The sequence below is a fragment of the Carlito syrichta genome, unplaced genomic scaffold (assembly GCF_000164805.1).
Source record: "Carlito syrichta isolate Samal-C Ts95f unplaced genomic scaffold, Tarsius_syrichta-2.0.1 Scaffold305146, whole genome shotgun sequence".
Classification (NCBI taxonomy): domain Eukaryota; kingdom Metazoa; phylum Chordata; class Mammalia; order Primates; family Tarsiidae; genus Carlito; species Carlito syrichta.
The window spans coordinates 27487-48733 of NW_007249242.1; the positions used below are offsets into that span (position 1 = coordinate 27487).

Below are 21247 nucleotides of genomic sequence, written 5' to 3' on the forward strand. Positions count from 1 at the left end.
ATTTTTTTTGAGATATCTGTGGGTAGTCTGATACTCTTCTTAGTGTTCTCTATTCAGGCATCAGCAAAATTGTATTTTGGTAACTACAGGCTTGAGTTGATAGCATAGATCTGTATATTGATCTCTGAATGGTAAAGTGACAAGTTTCTAGCACGGTCTGTAAGATGACGGCATTTTCTCATTACAGTTTTAAATATGTTCTCTGTGTTCTTGTGCGCACTTTTTTGAGGGGGTTGATTTCTTTTTTGCCTATAGTGTGACTTGCTTAGAATTTGAATTAGGAAAACATTTATGTTTTTCATCTCTGTTATATTCATGTATCTCTCTTCTATATTCTTCTAACCCTTTTGCAGCGGTTATGACTTTGGCTATTTAATCAAAATCCTGACCAACTCTAACTTGCCTGAGGAAGAACTTGACTTCTTTGAGATCCTTCGATTGTTTTTTCCTGTCATTTATGATGTGAAGTACCTCATGAAGAGCTGCAAAAATCTCAAAGTAAGGCTTCAGGTGGCATTATCTACAACAGTATGCTATTCAGACCGAGGGACTGACATACGGCCCTGGGCTGGGATGTTGCGTTGTGCCGTATTTTTAAGTTTTATATTAAATGCTGTTATACTACTTGGCTATGCGATTCTTTTTCTTGCATAAGTATTCATAGGAAATCCTTTTCTAAAGCTTCACTCCATCTGGCAGAATAAGTTTTCAACAAAATTTAAGCTAGGGTCAGATTGTCATTGTTTGCCAAATTGAAAATCATGAACCAGAACAAAAATGTGAGGATGAGTGAGGCTCTCATATGTGCAAGTGCAAGTTCTCACTCTCTCCCAGCATACACATAATCTGTTCTTATAAGATCCGAGGTGGCCAGTGATGTGCAGATGTATTCACTAGTGTGGCAGAAAGAGTTTTTTCCCTTTGGTTTATTTTGGCTAGGGATTATTTTGTTAGTTCTAGTCATGGAATAATGTTCCTAGGATTAAGCTACATAGCTAAAAAAGATGTCAGCTTGTTAAGGGTAAGCACTATAGTAAATATGTAGGTTCTGCCTAGACAGTAGGTAACATTCTGACACTGTTTAACATGTGCATAATAATTTTTTACTCTGAATATTAATTCTTTCAAAACAAAAGTTTATTTGATAAGGAAAAGTACCCCTTTGAGAACAAAGTCATCTGTGGTGGCACAGGTCTCTGGGAATATAGTAATTTAATTTTTTTTTACATGTATGTATTTAAGTTAAAACTAAAAATAGAAGCAAAACCAATTTAGGGCCAGGTGTGGTAGCTCACGCTTGTAATCCCAGCACATTGAGGGGCCAAGATGGGATGCGGGAGGATCGCCTGAGCCCATGAATTTGAGACCAGCCTGGGCAACACAACAAGACCTCGTCTGGACCAAAAAAAAAAATCCCAAAATTAGCTAGGCATGATGGCACACTACTTTAGTCCTAGCTACCCATTAAGCTAAATACTCTCTCTCTCTTTCTCTCTCTCTCTCTCTCTCTCTCTCTCTCTCTCTCTCTCTCTCTCACATATTTAGGTATTGTGATTACTTTCTAAAAGCTACATTGTCTCTTTTTACTTCAGTTGACCCAAGTTTTCCCCTCACTGGGTTTTTTAGAAGGGTAGTAAAGTTATACTTTTAGATGATAAAGACCTTAGAGGCTTTGCTTTTAAGGGGAGACACAGTAGGGGAATTGAATAAGAAAACTTTGCTTTTAACAAGAGAAGCATTCTTTTGGCCAATATTTGTTTGCCTCTAATAGAGGACATGATCAACATATAACTACGGAAATTTTTTAAGAATAATTATTTTATGTGTCTAGCAGCATACTTTTATTTTTTGTTTTATGTTTGTAACTATTTTATGTTTCTGGTGTATGTTTGTAACAGCAAACTGTAATTTGAGGGGACTTCCACCAAATGAACTTGCCGCAGGGTATCCTTGCTATAGAAACTCAGCCTGTCGTGTAAAAGTACTGCAGGCTGAGAATCCAAGGCCTACGTGTTTTAACCTGGCTTGGGAAATGCTTTTTAAAATTTGATCTGTCTGTACAGTGACAATTTTCAGGAACAGAGAGCCAAATTATTATTCATTATGTATGTTATTGGGAAATTTCCAAGTACAGGTGTTCTGAATGTGTCCTGAGTGAGCTGCTGCATTAAAATTTAGGTTAATGACAAGGGTGTTTTTTGACCTATAGTCGAAAATACTACTGTTCTATTATGTTGTTCTCCTAAGCAGCTGCTAATGATACCTAATCTTCTTGCTATTTTTAGCAGAGAAGCAACTGCTGTGCAAAGCACTGTTTCAACCCGTGACGATAAGGTCTAGTTTGCTAGTAGAGGCCTTAATCCACAGAGGAATTTGTTTTGTTGTTGTTTCCTTCCTTTCTCCCTTTTGCCTCATTCTCCCCTCTCTGTGCTCTCCCTCCCTCTCTCCTCTTTTTTATACTCTTTCTCTTCCTTTGTTTCCACCCTCTTTATCTTTTTGAATCTTAGCAGTATTAACAAAGGAGAGCTATAGCAAACCCTTCTGAGGATTTGTATGATTATACTTTATTCTTAACTAACAAAACCGTAGTTAAGCATTTAGTGAATTCTTAATGATTCAATTGCTCATGATGACTTTGTTTTGTAAATAGTTTTTATTTAGATAGAAACTATTTTAAAGATGAATTGGTGGGAAGTTCAAGGAAATTTGAAAAAATGCTACTAGCTATTCAGTTTTATAATTATTGCTGGATTAGTAAACAATGAATGTACTTGATAAATGTTACTCTGTATGTGATCTACTTCCCCCATATCTTTAAGAAAGTTACTTGCCTATAACATGCCTTGAAACATATGATGATAAGTGTTCCCAATTAGGGTCTCATTTTCTATTATATTTCTCCCACATTCAGCAAATACATTAGTGATTCACATTTACTGTTCTCCCTCCCCCAATCTTTATAAGATTTGTCTTTATGTACTAAAGTTTATTCTTACTTTGATCAGTGTCTCAGTTTGTAATTTATGAATTCAGGCATTGCAGTAATTCTTTATTTGACAAGCAATTTTTATTTCTTCTAGGGTGGATTACAAGAAGTTGCTGAACAGTTAGAGCTGGAACGGATAGGACCACAACATCAGGCAGGATCTGATTCATTGCTCACAGGAATGGCCTTTTTCAAAATGAGAGAAGTATGAAGACATCACTGCTTTTTTCTCAGTTGATTGTTAGGTTGGGAACATTTAAAATCGTATGGCAAAAGTTTTGGGGCAACAAGTACCTACTAAGTGAAGACATACTTAGCGATACCATATAAATCACATCTACCACACTTGAAAGAAAGTATTCAAAAATAAGCCAAATTCAAATGTAGTTCAGAAGGAAATGGCAAAACAAGTTCTTTATAGAACCAAAATTTAAACATTTACACTAATTTAGAAATTATTTAGGTTCAACCATATTATTTCTCAGGTAAGAAAACAGCCAAGTAACTTTTATCCAAGGTCAAACACATTATTAGTGGGAAAACTCCAGAGTTCTTTTCTATAGACTACATCAGTGCTGCTTCTTCCAAAGCAAGAAATCTATGTTAGATTTCCTCTTGCATGGACTTCTTTAAACTGGTGGAAAAAATATTTCCTCATGCCATCTTTCAGTCCTTTGAAGTCATTATAGAGTAGGACTCGTGCTTCCTGCTGGATTGAGTCTGACAAAGGGGTTGTGAATTCTAAAGGGCTTAGATAAATCTGAAAAAAGGTGAATCAGAAACCATATTAGGAAGACTTTCCTTAAGTGCTAAAAGGCAGAGAGATGTTCCTTAAATATACAAAAGTTAGGTATGGAAGAATGAAATTTAATGAACTTAAGTCTACTCAAGTTATATAATTAAGTATCATGCACAGATATACCTTGCCATGGTACATATGAAGAAAATTGGTTGTGTAAAAACAAAATAAGAAACTTTTTTTTACCTATAAAGTTTTCCCTTTTGCAGAATATTTGCTGTCATTTCTTCTGAGTACATCCTCTTAGACATTAAAGACTAAGCCTGGGAATTTAGAGCCTTTTGTAGGAATGTACTAATAATAGAGCTGTTTTGCCAAGTAGTTGTAATTTAGAAATGATTTAGACTGTCCATTCCTCACACACAACTATTTTGTTTTGTACTCCTTTCTAGTATTTCATTAGATAATTAAACAATGGTTTAATTAATGGTGGGTTTCTGGCACTAAATTATCTTTATTTTTCTTGGCTTTTTTAAGGACAGTTACCTAATGTGAATGTTGATTTTACTGCCATTATATGTTCAGGGCTTGTTTATTTGTGACCAGTTCAGCCATACACATAGTCTCAAGGCAACTTATAACCCTGAACTTTTTTTTCTGCCATCGTTGGCTGTTTCCTTCATTCTTACTGTTGAGTATTATTAATGACATCCACCTTTTTTCATGATTACAAATTCTCATAAAAATGGCCTTAATGCTAATGTTAAAGACATATGTTTACATATATCTTTGTAGTCTGTCATTTTGGTTTCTTTTGAGCTCTGTACTTCTGGAGGACAGTAGTCTTATTTATTTAACTTAAATGTGTGGCCTTAGCACCATAGAAAAGAGCTGTTATTGTAGTTAGTGAACAATCAGTACTTACATTGCTGAATTATAAACTACAAGTGGAACCTCTGGTTAAAATTATCTTTTTTCTTCAAAATTCCTTTTTAGATGTTCTTTGAAGATCATATTGATGATGCCAAATATTGTGGTCATTTGTATGGCCTTGGTTCTGGTTCATCCTATGTACAGAATGGCACAGGGAACGCATATGAAGAGGAAGCCAACAAGCAGTCATGACACGAACTAGCCCTTTTGTTTTTTATCTTATTTGAGCTACACACATGCTTGTATATAGGTTTTATCTCTGGTTGAATAGACAATACCTTTTCCCCCCCTTTCAGAGCCCATTTTATTGTCTGCCTTTCAGTACTAAGTATGGCCATTCCTATCTCAGATCTTAATAAATAGAAAAGCATTCAGGTTAAATTTGGCCTTAATTTAATATACTTGTTAGCAAGCGTGTGTGACAGAGTGGGGAAAGCTACATCATATTGAATGTTTTGATAAACTTCTACTTGAGTTTGGTTTATTTTTCCCTTTTCCTAAATTAACTAGCACTGACTGTAATTTATTTCCTGTTTTATGTCTCTCCCTTCCATTCTGCAGGATTTTAGCTATTTGAGATTGTGGATCATCAATTTTGCACTTTAGAGAGTGATTCTTACTCAGATCCTCTGTTTTATCAGAAATTTTGGTTTTTTGTGCTTTTAGCTTGAAAAATGACCAACTGCCAACTTTATACAGTATTTACTTGTTTTTGACCCACAGAATATAGCACATTCATTGTGCAAACTGTTGATTCAGCAAGATTAACAAAAAAAGATAACAAAACTACTGAGGAGCTTAGTAACTGCTGTTTCTATGTGTAGTGTTTAATCTTCCAAGCACATCTAGTGTCTGTCAGTTTCTAATTGGCATGTGTAGGCTACTCTGTGACTGAAGAATTTTCAAACCAGCTTTACACCCTTCAGGAAATATCCCTTGTGATTGGATGTTTAATATCTGCCAGGAAACTCATATTCAAGATGTTGAAACTACAGTTATTTTATGGTAGCACACTTCCCTTGATCCGCTTCTTTTTATTCCTTCACTGTTGACCCTTGTGTTTTTAATTTTATAGCCATACTTATGATGCTCTTGATTTGTTGATTACACAAATCAGTTTTATTAAAATCCAAAGATAACAGGTCTTTAGGTATATTTTGTACCAAATTAAATTAGAAGACAAATTGTGCTTTCATAGTTGCTACACAGATAAATAATGGAGAGATTTGGTGCAAAACAACAAACTACAATATATATATATTCATATACATATAGCTAATTAAATTACCTGAGGAGTGTAATGCTTGTTTATTTTTTTGTGTATATCTTTGCAATCTATTTTATATATATTGACAAAAAAGACTGTGAAATATTTCACCATGCAGAATATGTGACCAGACCAGAGCATGTGTAGGAAGACTTTTTGGTAATCATTAACTCTACCCTGAAATGATGGAATACAAGTTATAACGTGTGTTATCTACACTTCAATCAGTAATATTAGCAAATCTCCAAATGTTAGCCACACTGGTTTGTTTCCCTTGTACATTATTCATATTACAATGCTGTAACTGGGTGGTCCTTTTTAAACAAAACATTATTTGCAAAACAGAGGGTATTATTTGTTTTTAAAGCTTTTGTAAATAAAGGCTTCAGAAATGTTTTCTTACTTATGTTGATGACTGGTGATTTTGTTTTATAAATACTTTGTTTTTTTTTTTTATTTAGGCAACTGAATAGAACACAGTAGCTTCCTTCATTAACCGTAAATGATTATTAGTCTATTAATTGAAAAATCAATATGAACCTTCTGTGTTTCAACAGTGTTCCTTACTTTTATACGCCTTCCTTACTTCTTTATGAGTACAGCTAGATAATTTATTTCTGTCTCCTTCCCGGGAGTGCATTTATTTTGAAGGATTTACAAAGTAAATACACTTGGTATGACTTACTATGGCTTTTTGAAAAATCTGACACAAGGTTGCAACTTTCTAATTGGTTTTCTTTCCATTTTGATTTTCACCTCCTTAAGAAAATAGGAATTACAGAGATTGCCTTTTAGTAGCCACATAGTTGCTGAATTTCATAACTTGTGTCAATTTTTAGTTTCCCTGAAAGTACAGTCCCTGACTTATTGTGGTTCCACTTAATGATTTTTCAATTTTATCAAAAGGTAGCCCCATTGTAATATTCCAGGAACTTCTTGGTATTTCAGTGGGATCACAGTTTCTACTGAATGCATATTGCTTACACATCATTGCAAAGTCAAAAAATTGTAACTAGAACCATTGTAAATTGGGGGCTGTCTGCTGTTACTTGCATTAAATGAATTTGTGACTTATGATATTTTTGATTTAGAGATTTTGGGGATGTAACCCTATCATAAGTCAAGCATCTGTACAGTATTTTATAACTTCTATGGAGGAACATTATGACCTTTACTCAGTCTGCTTTGGGTTATAAGATATTGGTTGATTGTTTTTTTAATGTTTCTGAGCCACTAATTATGGACTAATATTCTATTAATTCTGTTAAACTAGCTTATAGTTCAGAATCAGCCTGCTGCCTGTGGGCTGTGAACTGAAAATGGTTTTTAGTTATAAATGAGGGAAAAAATTGAAAGAATATTTCCTAATAGAAAAATTATATGAATGTGTCTATAAATTTTTATTGGAATGCAGTCACATTCATCATTTACATATTATCTGGCTGCTTTTTTGCTATAATGGGTAAGTTGAGTAGCTGCTACAGAAACTGCCTGTGGGTGTCTCATTGTTTCACATTGTTGCTTAGCAAACTATAGAATCACTGTAATGCAAATATAATGTGACAGTATTTGGAATACCATGTATATTGCTATACCACAATGTATTATTTTTTCTGTGACTTGTTGATGCCAGTGTGTCAAAATAAGAAAAGTACACTTTGAATGTTGTACTTTTAAGGCACATTGGAGTATGGATTATCCTATCAAATTATATGGTAATGCATTATTTATGATGCAGTAACACTATAATTGCTAAAATATTACAATATAGGTTGACAATACCAGACTAACTCAACACAGTATTCCTAACTCATGGGAAAGCAACCATCAGAAGAATTAGAAAATGTATATGGAATATCTCATCATAGCATAATTTCACAAAAATAAAAAATGAAAATGAGGCTGCAACCGAAGTATTTACAAATGCCAATCTGTTAGAGTCAAGCAAGGAAAGCCATTTACTAATGATGAGCTACATCATATTTGAAGGCAGTAACTTAAATAAATATGTCCAGAGAAAATAAATTTATTTGTTAGCCGTTGATGACAATAGTTATTTGATGAATGAGGACACTGGAAGAAACACCAAATTATTTTGAATGTTTTTCTTTGGCTCTTAAGTCAGCCCTGCCCAGCCTTATACTTTACTTGAGAAATTGATGCCAAATTTGAAGTGACTGAAGAATTAGTCTCTACTAATAGTCTGTGGTGAAACTATAGGTGGGAATATTTTGAAAGAAGCTGAGGAGCCATTCAGTACAACCTAAAGTGGAATCTACTAAGATGTGATGCAACTGATGGTGGTAAAGGTATGGATGGAGTAGGAAAAGGTTTAGTTGGTCAAATATATAAAGCTACATACATAAGGTATTTAAAACCTATAGCTATTCATTTTATTATTCACCAGGAGATACTTTACAGGAAATACTGGTGTTACTAAACTGGTAGCATCAACCGTGAACTTCATTCATGCTTGTGGACTTAACCACCATTAGTTACATGAACTTTTGTGAGAAACAGGGTGAATATTCTGATTTAATCTACCACACAGGAGTTTGAGGGATTAGTGGTAAAGATATATTGTGATTTTTTTTAAAACTCTGAGCTGCACTGAACTTTTTCTGAATGAAAACTGTCCTTAACCCCTATTTTTGAACATTTGAGTAGCTGTACAAATTAATTTTTGCCACAGACTTGATAATGTTTCTTAATGAACTTGACCTAAAATTACAAAGCAAAACATTTATACTGTGGTAAAAGTCATTTTAAGACTGACTTGAATAGTAAGATTGTCAAGCTGCTTTATATACATTGTGCTATCAAAATTTAAAACAAGAAGTGAGATCTCTCCACATATATTTCTAGTGGTATATTTTCCTGCAGTTCCCTTAGCATTTTTTGGATCTTGATGCAAGTGCAAAGAACACTGTAATTTCAGAAAATATGTAACTGCAGTTGAAGAGCTTCCTTTCACTTTTCTGTTGGAAATAAATACTCTAGAATGAATGACGTGCTAAAAGTAGCAAACACCAAGAAAAGACTAATGGAATCTTAAAATTGCCTTACAAAGGGTGACTATGCTTAAATAAAATATGCTCGTGGGTGTGTGTCAGTGTTTAGTGGTACCTAGACCTATCTATGGAAAAAATACTTTCAAATCCAAAATATATGAAATCGCATTACAAATCACTATTTAACAACAGATGGACATTTTCAATTAATTTTGATAGAGAACACTAACTTTGAGCCCAAATTGATCAAGTGTTCTCCTCCTCCCCAAAATTCCATTTTTATCATTAGTAGACCCATATGTTTTGTTAAAAAATACCCAGTTGTTTTCTAAGTTTTCAAACTTTTAAATAACATTTTGTGAGAATTTGTTTTCTCCTTATGTAAGTACCTAAATAATGTCTTTGATTTTTGTCTTTCAGCTTGCAGAGCCTCAAATATTCACCTGGCAATATTTAATTTTGCCTGGCCTTTTAGAGAAAAGATTTGTCTACCACTGTACGAGAGGAAACAGGAGTCCATATGTGTCCTGTTTGGTATTTCATCTGCAGTGCCAAATGTAGTGTTTCCTTTGAACAAACAAGCTGAAGTGGAATCATATTATGGATGTATAAGATGTGACCTCGATTCTATAAAGTGAATGTGTTATGAGTTTATAATTTCTTCAGTTAGGGATAGAACCAAAAAATAACATTCTGTGTGTGGGTGCTTTATAATGAGTTATGGTCAGTTTACACATGCCACGTGCAATGTTAAGAAGTATAATTTATATGCGTGTGTTTCATTTGTAGCTTAATGTTACCTTTTATTTTTCTGTTAAGACACAAAAATAAAGGAATATAAATATATCTATTTCTATATATACATCATCCATGTCCAGCAGTTATCATTGAGGTTTTGAAAGTTAAAAAAGTCAGCATAGAGTGAAAACTATGAATAAACAGGACTTTCATGTACATTCTCACTAGATAGTTTGCATTTGTTAGTACTTGTATTAGTTTTCTATAGCATTAGTTATATTTAAGATTGGGTATAAAGGCAAATGAACTATTTGTTTCCTTTAGAAGTGCATTTCATTGCTTCATAACTGCAGTCTGTAGTTGAATAAACCAAGCCTTTCTCCAAAATTAGTCATTTTCTTTATGAAAATGACCTGGTCAATACTCTCTTTCCTGGCATGCAGGAATTTGTTGTACATGAGAGGCATTTGTGAATATAAACTCCCCTTTTCCTTTCCATCGGGGGAGAAATCCACTGCTTTCACACACTTCTGTATTGGCTTCTCCCAAAAGACAAGTCTTTTTCCAGTACCACACCAATAAATTGGGGTTCCTTTAGCTTCAGGCTGAATGTCCTCCTTTGGCTTCCAAATTGTTAGGAAGTCCCAGTTTGAAGGACCCAGTGGGACTTACTGTTTTACATCTTATTAGCTATGTCATAGATCTTAAGTGGTTTTGATGGGGACCTGTTTCACTCATGGTGCCATATACCTCTTTGGTTTCTAAATATTGGTGATTGATACAGGAATCGTATCACTGCAAAGCCCATGTATAAAAACAAACCATTCTTGAACTATATGTATATATACAGACTCCTTCCATCAATTTTTTTTTTTTGAGTCGAGGTCTCCCTTTGTTGCCCAAACAGCAACAGTCTCCAGCAGTCCTCCTGCCTCAGCCTCCCAAGGAGCTGGGACAACAGGCGCACACCACCACATCTAGCTAATTTTTTTCATTTTTTGTAGAGGCAAGGTCTCACTGTATGGCCCAGACTGTTCTCAAACTACTAGTAATCTTCCTGCCTCTGCCTCCCAAAGCGCTGGGATTATGAGAGTGAGTCACCATGCCCAGCCCTGTTTATTCTTTAGAGGGGCTCTTTCGTATCCTCTACTTTTGCCTAAGTAGGTATTTTTAAAGAACTTCAAAACATTTGCATGTTACTGTAAGATAAATGTGTAATTAAGATTGCTTTTAAAAATATATGCGACTTCCACACAACAAATAGGTCATTTAGGAGGCTTTTAATAGTATGCATTAGGGAGTCATACATATGGACAGAAAGAGACATGAAATCTAAACTCTGACAATAGCCTTGCTTTTACAGCTGAATAAAGTACAACAGAAGAACTGAAGCTTTACATGTTATCAGTTCTTGAATTCAGGATCAAAATAATTTTACTTTGGAGCATGGTATTTTTTTATTTGATTAAGCACCTTTATCAAACAGGAACAGTTAAGTATTAATAAATTCAGGTCGGGATGGAGCTCCTCACACCAAACCTTCTCCAGAAGATGCAACATAAGTCATAGTTTGTTTTAAAAAATCATAAAATAGTACTATCCTTTCAGACCAATAGGGAGCTTCTTTACGTAGCATAAACCGGAATTTTAAATGATTTATTAACACAGTCTCCTTTGGTTTAATTGGTACTTACAGAAAGAAGTCAGCTTGGAGCATAAATAGTCTTAACAGACATTTCCCCCCAGTTGCAAACAATATGGAAATTCTGAGTGCTGGCTATGGACAAGAACATCACAGATCGATCTTTGAACATTTATCACCAGTTTCATTTTTGCTTTCATTTTCCTGCAGTGAGAAGTGGCTGCAAATGATTTAAAGTTGTCTTTACTGGCATTGTTCAGATCATATTTGAACTTTTTGCCAGTATACGAACAACTAGTGTTACAGACTGAGCTATTAGTCACCTAGACTGCATGAAGGTAGAGTACCCTCTTTAGTCATATTTCAAGGGGACTGTATGATGAGAAAAAAAATAGACAATCTAATTCAGAGCCTCCTGCCACACTAAACATGGTGTGGGAGATATTTCATGTCCATAATTCTTTACCCACAGGAATTCTTTTGAAACAAGCCTACGTGAATTCATCCCTTCAGTGATGTCCACTGTTCACAAGTCAGGAAACTACTATAAAAGTAACAAATCTATCATGGGAAAGAGAAAAGGAAAATGAATGGCTTGTATCATGATAAAGTATAACACGATTTCTGGTGCTCTGTAACAAGATCCTTTGGTAATAAATCCTAAAGGAAATCTGGTGGGGAACAGTTTGCTTGATTTTAAAATATAGACTTCTCTAATGTTGGCATATATTTAATGCTTTTAATGCTGTTACATGATCAGATTGCTAAAATTTTCAATGAAAAGTAGAATCTATGAATTTTTACCAAGACAAAGTTTAAAAATTGCAGTAGTGTCTTTGTAGAAGAGTAATAAATACTTTAAGTGTATAACACAGTCCTCTTCTGTATGTAAGAGGAAATACACGCTGAAATGGTTATGTGGAAAAGGAGTGTAAAACATTTGGGATTAAACCAGGTAGTTTTCTTTAGGAAGAACAAGTTTCCACAGAAGGATCTCATCTAGAAACATGTTATTTTTGAAAAACCCATTGTTGAAATGTGTCACTTTGGTCAAAATATTAGATCTGTATTTGTTGTCTGTGAGGGTGGGGTGCATGGCTGTCCAGGGGGATACCTTTGTCATGGTTTACAATGTGAGTCACTTTGCATTTACCATTTTCTGAGGTTTTGTGTATCTGTGGGTTTAAAAAAAAAAACAAACCTCAAAGGTGTCAGAATCATCACTTTTATAAGTATTTGATAATATAAATATATACCAAAGTATATAGTATGACTTCAGGATCCCCAGCAAGTATACATGGTATCTCAAAACAGAGAAAATGTACTAGTTTATAATATAATGGAATAACAGTTTTTTCATATGTTGTTTCCTTGAAGAATGAGTCACATGATTGCTAGCCTAGTTTTTTATAAACATACTATACCTTTGATTTCTCTATTTAAGATAGCTTTTTTTAAACATATGCCATATTTCCAACAGTTGTCTATTACAGCGTACCTGAGTTTTATAGTCTAATGAGATATGCAATCATCTCCAAAAAGTATAACCCCCTACAATCTAAAAACTAAACTAATGCCCCCCCCCAAAAATGTTAAAAAGTTTTCATTGTATGAAAACAGAAAGGGAACCATTACAACAATGAAATTTTTTTAACTTTTTCAAATCTGATCTTAATGTGTAGTTACTTATGTATCTAAATAATTACTTAAAAGGCCTAAGAGAGGGGGATTTAATAGTATTCTAGCAGAACAAAGGATAAAAATCCCTCTTTTTTCCTAGCTTCCAGTTTGACAGAGGGAATACCTAACAGAATCCTACCCAGGAAAACAGCTACAGAACTGTGCTTTGCGGGGGAAAAAAATCTGGCTGCCCAAAATTCTTAACACGTAACATGCTGCTGTTGCTCTTAAGACTTCTAGAAGTGAGCAATAGGTTCCAGTCCGGCACTTCAGGTTTAAAAAATGACCAAAACATGCTTTAAGATAAAAGGAAAAGTGTATCATATCTTCTGAGATTTCTTGAAGCAGATTATCATCAGATCAAACTGTTTAAGAAAAAACTGCCATTCGATTGTTCCAAGACTTGTACTCAAATGATAACATGGACTTGCCTGACATTAGTTTTTCCATAAGCACATTTAATATAAAACTCTTCATGTTTTTAGCAAAGATGAGTAATTGCAAGTATCTTTTATTCCACTATCCTCTGGTCTTCTTTTGTGTTGAATTTTTATTTAACAAAGATTTTGAAAGATTAATTACCATTTTCTCTTTGATTAAATACCAATTACTTAGCTGTGTAGTTTTAAAAGGTAATCTGCTTTAAATTCTCAAAATCGGTACCAAAAAGTATACAGCTTATTATTCTAATTGTTAACACTTACAAAACTTATACTCCATTCAAATTAAAAAAAAATAAAACTTTTTTAAAATAGTGCATACAAGGCACAAGAGCTTCTTGATATATTTACTGAAGCTGAACATTTTGGCATCAACAAACATACCACTTTAGTTTATCTTAAACTAAATTTCCAAACATCATGCCATTTAGTTCATGTGAACTAAATTTCCAAAAGTATGTGATTTTTAATGATTTGCATAATTTAATCTTAATCGGTGTTTGAGAAAAATACTGTTTAACTGTGATACTTTTGATGAGTGTACACAAAAATAATACAGATGTCACTAGAGGATTAATCTCTTGACCCTCAGGAATTCTTAACGCAAATTCAATAGTTTCACTATGTTCAATAGGAAAAACAACCCCAAAACAGAAGTTATAACAGCAAAACTGACAAAAGAAAGTCATAAAACGATCTTCATAATTGTTATCATAAATTTTCCCCCAATTTAAGAAGATTAGAAGAGATGAAAATATATTTCTGATGTAATAGAAATGTATGTTCTGATGAAAGTTTTCTAGCCAACTGCTTTATCACTGAGCTCAAGCTTCAAAGTCCACAATTATTTTCCAGTTGGGAACAAAGGCTAGAATAAATGTCGGGCAAAAATGGATGGCGAGCTTCAACTGTAGGCCACTTGGACTCTGTAATGATTTCTTAGTTATTATAGTTCACTCAGTTTGTGTCTGGATTCACATCAGAGGAAAAAAATGAAAGTCTCATTTGCTACTTCTACCTTCTTAAAGGTAACAAGTTTTATGAATAAAGCTTATTATTATAACATGACTTGAAATCTTCTAAATCTTAAACAGGATCTTAAGTCTCCATTTTCTGAATCAGAAATCAGATGATTAATGATGTTTTTATGTGATAAAATGTGCTACCCAAATATTTGGGTGAAAGCAGGCCCATGAATTTATTCCAAGTGTTTGATATATTTTCCAGGTTGATTAACAAACTGGAACTACTTTTAATATTTAACAGGAATTTGTGTTATTTGTAACAAGTTATATATTGGATCCATAAGGTGTATCTTTTAAGCAACGAATTGGAGAGAACGAATCCATATTCTGTGTATCCAGCCAAAGGGATATAAGGACAACTGGGGCCAATGGCACCTTCCTGTGGGAAGCTGCTTCTGTCCAATTCCAGCAATGATACCTTGAAAGGAAACAGAAAACATGAAACTATTGTGTTCGCCACAAAAAGCACCCAAAAGTAACAAACTCATTATTTATTGTAATAGCATCCCTTGTTCAAAATTGTTTTCTATGCTAGAGGGCTCAGTAGATGTGTTCTTGAATACAGACCTCTAGATCAATACTTCTCAAACTTTAATGTGCATGTACAAGAGAGAAACTCATTAAAATTCAAAAAAATACAATTCTGATTCAGTAGGTCTAGGGTAAGGCCCAAGATTCTATATTTCTATTAGCTTCCAGGTGATGCCAGTGGTGCTGGTTTTGGGCTACGATTTGAGTGGCAGTGTTCTGTGATGCTCTGCTCTGAGCCCAGTAGAGTTGAGGAGTGACAACTGAGTTAGAAAGGAGATTTAGAGAAATACTTTTGAGACTCCACATGCATTGAAGCACAGCATTTTAAATTTATATTGTATGAGAGGGAAGGTTAGGCAAGCTAGATTTAATCTACTTTTTAGTACTACTATGGCTAATAGATACATTATAACTATCGAAACTGCTGAACTAAGAAGTATTTTATAACAAGGCCATAGAAAATTTGCGAATATAGTTCAAAAAGAGAAAAATATAAAGATATCATTTAGTAATATGATTAAATTAGGAATATCAATATCAGACTTATTCAAGATAAATGTGAATTGAATGAATTGCAAATCTGAGCTATAAAGCAGAAGAAACCACTTTTAAAAGTCTAGTATCAGCCGGGCTTGGTGGCTCAGCCTGTAATCCCGCGCCTTTGGGAGGCTGAGGTGAGTGGATTGCCTGAGCCCGTGGGTTTGAGTCCCGCCAGGGCAGCGAGACCTCATCTCTACAATAAATCAAAACATTAGCTGGGCATGGTAGCACACGCCTGTAGTTCCAGCTACTTGGAAGGGCTGAGGCGGAAGGATCACCAGAGCCCAGCAGGTCGAGGCTGCGGTGGCCGGGAGCGGCCACTGCACTCCAGTCTGGGCGACAGAGTGAGACTCCAACTCAAAAAAAAAAAAAAAAAAAAAGTCTAGTATCCATTAGCTACCTTAGGAAAAATTTAATTTAAAAAACAGTACATGGCATCAGCAAATCGCTTGTATTACAGCTGATTTATAATGCTCATTATGAATACTAATGCCATATGTTCAAATGTAATAAGTTTTTGTAACTGATTATATTTGAATATATGTATATGTAAACAATTAAGTTTCTGTGAAATTTTTCATTTCAATTTTTTTCCTGTCACTTATCTATCAAATGTTTGTTGGGAACCTACTGTGTAGCACTGTGCAAGGTGTTGGGGATAGTGAACAAATGCAACACTGGTCTTGAGTCAAAATACTGGGAAGTCTAGAAGACTGATACAATATTATCATGTAAAATATTTAACAAAAAAAATTTGTAATAGCATTGATCTCACAAGCAATGGTAATGACAACTAAAGATTCAAAATACTGGAAAAAATCCTGTGAAATTGTATATATTTTCAGAATTATGTTCTATAAAATATTTGTGGTATTGGTTAGTGACTCATATTTGTATATTAATAGTTATGTCTCTTTGCTATTTAACCAAATTAAGATTACATTTTCTCTATCCTAACCAGTTACCTCCAGTCTCATCTACTTAACCATCATATAGTCAGAGCTGATTCTGATCTTCCCAAATCAATATACTAGTCAACTGGCAAACTGCCAGATCAGAATTTTGCTGTTATTACATGGCTGTTCATCAAAACCAAAGTAAAGCAAACAGATAAAAAATAGATATCCATGAAATACCTGGACACAAGTGATTTTGTTTTAGATGCTAATCTTTCGCTTTTTACAGACATTCAAATTCTAGGTTGCAGTTCTGTGAATAGAGTTGTCTTGGTATCTTTAATGTTCAACTCCTTATATTGTGCTTATTACTGTGATACATACAATTGCTTATTCCAAAGGAGTTCTTTGTTATAGCTTTTTTACTGGATGCTACCACACTGAGATACTACCTAACTTCAGTCAGGATGGCCATCATCAATAATTCTAAACAACAGATGCTGGAGAGGATGAGGGGGAAAGGGAATGCTGTCAGTGGCAGTGTGAACAAGTACAAACTCTGGAAAACAATGTGGCAATTCCTAAAAAAATCTAAAAATCGACCTTCTACATGACCCAGTAATCCTCCTTCTGGGAATATACTTGAAGGAACTGAAATCATCCTATAAAAGATACCTGCACATGCATGTTTATTGCAGCACTATTCACAATAGCAAAAAACATGGAACCAATCATGCTGCCCACTGAAAGTGGACTGGAGCAAAAAAATGTGGTACATATACACAATGGAATACTACACAGCCATAAAGAAGGGAAAATTATGGACTTCACGGCAACTTGGATGGATTCAGAATCTATAATACTCAGTGATTTATCAAAGAAACAAAGAAATGAGTGCAAGAAATGATTTTTTTTTTAGTTGAAGTCTTAGTCTATTGTTCAGGCTGGAGTGCAGTGGCACGCTCATGGCCACCCCAGCATTGACCCACACTGGGCTCAGGCGATCCTTCCACCTCAGCCTTCCAAGTAGCCATAACTATAGGCGTGCACTACCACACCCAGTTAACTTTTTAAAAAATTTATTGTAGAAATGAGGTCTCACTAAGTTGCCCAGGCTGGTCTCAAACCTGTGGGCTCAGGCAATCCTCTCGGCCTCCCAAAGTGCTGGGATTACACACTTGAGCCACTACACCCAGCCAAGAAATGATATATATATAATTTTTTTTTTTTGAGTTGCAGTCTCACTCCGTAGCCCAGGCTGGAGAGCAGTGACATGCTCACAGCCACCCCAGCGCCAACCTGCTGGGCTCTGATGATTCTTCCAACTCAGCTTTCCAAGTAGCCAGAACTAAAGGTGCACTACCACTCCCAGCTAATTTTTTATTTAGAGACAGGTCTCGCCAAGTTGTTCGGCCTGGTCTCGAACCCGTGGGCTCAGGCAATCTACTTGTCTCGGCCTCCCAAAGTGCTGGGATTACAGGCTGAGCCAAGGAAATGGTATTTTAAAGAAACTGACTTGGAACTGCAAGTCTAAAAAAACTGAGATTCAAGAAAAATGGTTTGGAATCTGCTGAGGTCCTGTTCTGGCCAAAAACAGGAATGCAGTTGTTTGGGCTAACAAGATATAATTATCTTGTACTTAGACCCAGTGAGATTCTGCTAATGGATGGTCAAGGATATGACCACTGTACATTCTGAAAGATTAGCAAATAATAATTATATATCCTATGAAACAAGACAATTTTCATGTAAAGTTTGATATTTTAGGATCAATCCCTGACATTTAATGCAGTACTGTAAAAATGACTTTTGTCTTTATTTTTATAATTCATCAAGTTAACCTAAAAACTGGCTGACACTGAGGTAAGGTCTGTGTCCAGAGGTCCCAACATGATTCATGCAATCCTACAGGTTAGGTAAGACAACTCTAATATGAGTCATTCACAAATAAATAATCACGTTTATGGAAAACATTTGACCCTGAAAAACTGGACAACTTTTAAAAATATAAAGCATAATAAAAGGAAAATTCTCTTACTTTTATAATGTATGAATTCATTTTTCTTGAAGAGTTATGTCTCATTCTCCATGGTTAATGCAGGATTGCTCATACCTTAATGAAAGAATATAAATCAGCATTTTTGGTTGCTTTTGCACAAATAGGCAGAGACCTGTTTATTCATCTATGAATTCCCCCAGTATATATCAGAGGTACCTTGTACAAAGTAAGAGTACTTATAATATGGTTATATAGCAACAAACATATTTACCACCTTATGTGGTATCAGCCACAATCCTTGACTGTCTGTCTGTCTCTGTCTCTCTCTCTCTGTCTGTCTCTCTCTCTCTCTCTCTCTCTCTCTCACACACACACACACACACACACACACACACACACACACACACACACACACACAATCAGTGATATATACCTGAGGAAGTAGAAGAACAAAATAAAAAGATATGCTGAACCTGGCACAGCTCATATCACCTTAAACCAATGTTTCCTAGTTCTTCATCTACGTACTTCATTCTAGTCAAACTAATCCTTGAGCCCTTTCTTATCTTTCTTTTCCTTCCTACACATTATCCTTTAAACTTTAAAGAGTTCCTGACTTCATCTATCAAACTAACAGAAAAATTAATCTAACACGCCAAAGATTATAACAGCACATAAAAATCAAGAAACAACTTATATGTTAATGTGGGCTATAAGATGAAACAGAAAGAAAAGAAGCTCTTTGTTTTACCACCCCTCAACAACTGACTCCCAACTATATATCACTTCTTTTCCTCTAAGAAAGTTGATGGATTCAAAGAACAAATTGGTGTCATCAATTTTGTTCAAGCAATGTCTAGTCCTTCCTACAGACTGGAAAGTGAAATGGCATGTTTGAAGGTCATGTCTGAGTATTACGAATACTCAAGGCATGGGAATCTTTGTAAGGCATATACACTTGTTACAATGAGGACTTTTAAATAAAGTTTTTATCTTAGGAGAATAAGGCTGATTTTATATTTTTAAATGACTAGAAATTTTACTTGGGACCATCTAATTTTTTTTCACTATGATTAAGTTCTAGAGATTTCAAATAAACCAGTAAACACTTTAAAGTACAATGAACCAAAGTTAGGCAGCATGTGAATTTGAATAAAAGACTAGAAATAAAGGAGAAAAGGTCTGAAGAATTAAATTAGCCAATCTGGAGGTTTTCTGTCTTATAGTGCCTTAATCATGGATGTATGGTTTAAACTCATGTATAGGACACCACACATATCCACACACCTATAATGGATGATCACACTATGTTGTTTACTCCTTACCAACCTCAAGAAATAGGTAGTATTTTAAAAATTAGGAAGCTAAGTGTAAAATAGGTTAGGTAACTTGAAAAATATCACATACTAATAAACAACCACATCAGGATTTGAAACCAGGTCTGCCTGACATTAAAGCTTTGCTTGTTCTTTGCCAATTAACTATATTTATGAAGTACTGAAGAGATTACAACTACAATAGCAGGAGAAATGTGAGTGGGATATGAAGAAATCACAGCTAAAGTTATGGTACTTGCACAATTATTTTACTTAGACATTTTGAAATCGGATGGAAATCTTAGAGTAAGAACTACAAATTTAAGATCTCTTTCAAGAGATACTTTTCAACCTTCTGTCTGAATTGTTGCATCTTCTCATTTTTATACTTTGTATTTTGAATTTATTTCTATCATTTTATTTAATTGCAGTAATAAAAATTTGATTCTTTTAACCAGAAAAAAAAAGCAATGCAGACCCATCTTTCACAAAATGATTTTCTACTGCTAACAGATATTAAAGTACCTGGCAAATAGAAGTTCTTTGAAAATAATTCTAAACTTACAAAGGGAGTCTGACTCCAAAGTAAGAAAAATTCTGTAGGTAATATAATGGAATTTTTTCACTACTCTTGCCTTTTAAAAAGAAAGCATATCAAAAGATAGCCAAACAAACACATCCTTACCAGCTTTTCCTTTTCCTGAGTTTGTGCAGTTCTCTGACCAAGACTGAGAATCAGTAAGAAGGTGGCTCTGGGACTCTCTCAATGGCTTTGCAGGAAATTGATGGTTTTCCAGACTGGATAATAAATAATAATTATAAGTTAACTTTTGATAGTATTGTTGAGTGTTTCTTAAAATATGGGACTCAAACCACTTGTGATTCAAGATAGTTGTAGAAGGTATCCAAAATAATTTGGGGAATACAAGAATAAGGCATTAGCCAGGCTCGGTGGCTCAGCCTGTAATCCCGTGCCTTTGGGAGGCTGAGGTGAGTGGATTGCCTGAGCCCGCGGGTTCGAGACCCGCCTGGGCAGCGAGACTTCATCTCTACAATAAATAAAAAAAATCAGTCGGGCGTGGTAGTGCATGCCTGTAATTCCGGCTACTTGGAAGGGTGAGGCGGAAGGATCGCCGGAGCCCAGCCGGTCGAGGCTGCGGTGGCTGGGAGTGGCCACTGCACTCCAGTCTGGGCGACAGAGTGAGACTCCAACTCAAAAAAAAAAAACAAAAAAAGAAAATTCGTTTAATACACCTAAACTATTGAACATCATAACTTAGCCTAGACTATTTATTTTTATATATTTTATTTATTTATTTTAATTAAAGATGTGGGATACAATTCAGTGTTAGGTATACAAATGTTGATTATGCCCCTCCCTCCCCTAGCAGTTTCCCTCAACTGCCAATCCTATTCCCCTCCCCTAGCAGTTTCCCTCAACTGCCAATCCTATTCCCCTCCCCTGACAGTTTCCCACTACTGCCAATCCCTTTCTTATAGTATT

General features: G+C 34.9%; 2 protein-coding genes across 3 annotated transcripts in view; one reads left to right on the forward strand and one right to left on the reverse strand.

Moving 5' to 3' along the window:
• Window positions 1–6331, forward strand: part of CNOT7 (CCR4-NOT transcription complex subunit 7) — a 29559-nt gene extending 23228 nt beyond the window's left edge. For both annotated transcript variants that reach the window (XM_021714008.1, XM_008061204.1), the window contains 3 exons: window positions 354–498; window positions 3081–3191; window positions 4722–6331. In XM_021714008.1, the coding sequence (XP_021569683.1) occupies window positions 354–498; window positions 3081–3191; window positions 4722–4850 (385 nt within the window). In that variant the 3' untranslated portion in view covers window positions 4851–6331. The remainder of the gene's footprint in view (window positions 1–353; window positions 499–3080; window positions 3192–4721) is intronic.
• Window positions 6332–14646: 8315 nt separating this feature from the next.
• The window catches only part of ZDHHC2 (zinc finger DHHC-type containing 2), a 73365-nt gene continuing 66764 nt past the window's right edge, over window positions 14647–21247 (reverse strand). The window contains exons 11-13 of the mRNA XM_008061206.2: window positions 20429–20541; window positions 18467–18541; window positions 14647–14879 (exon numbers count right to left, since the gene is read on the reverse strand). Of these exons, the coding sequence (XP_008059397.1) occupies window positions 18501–18541; window positions 20429–20541 (154 nt within the window). The 3' untranslated portion in view covers window positions 14647–14879; window positions 18467–18500. The remainder of the gene's footprint in view (window positions 14880–18466; window positions 18542–20428; window positions 20542–21247) is intronic.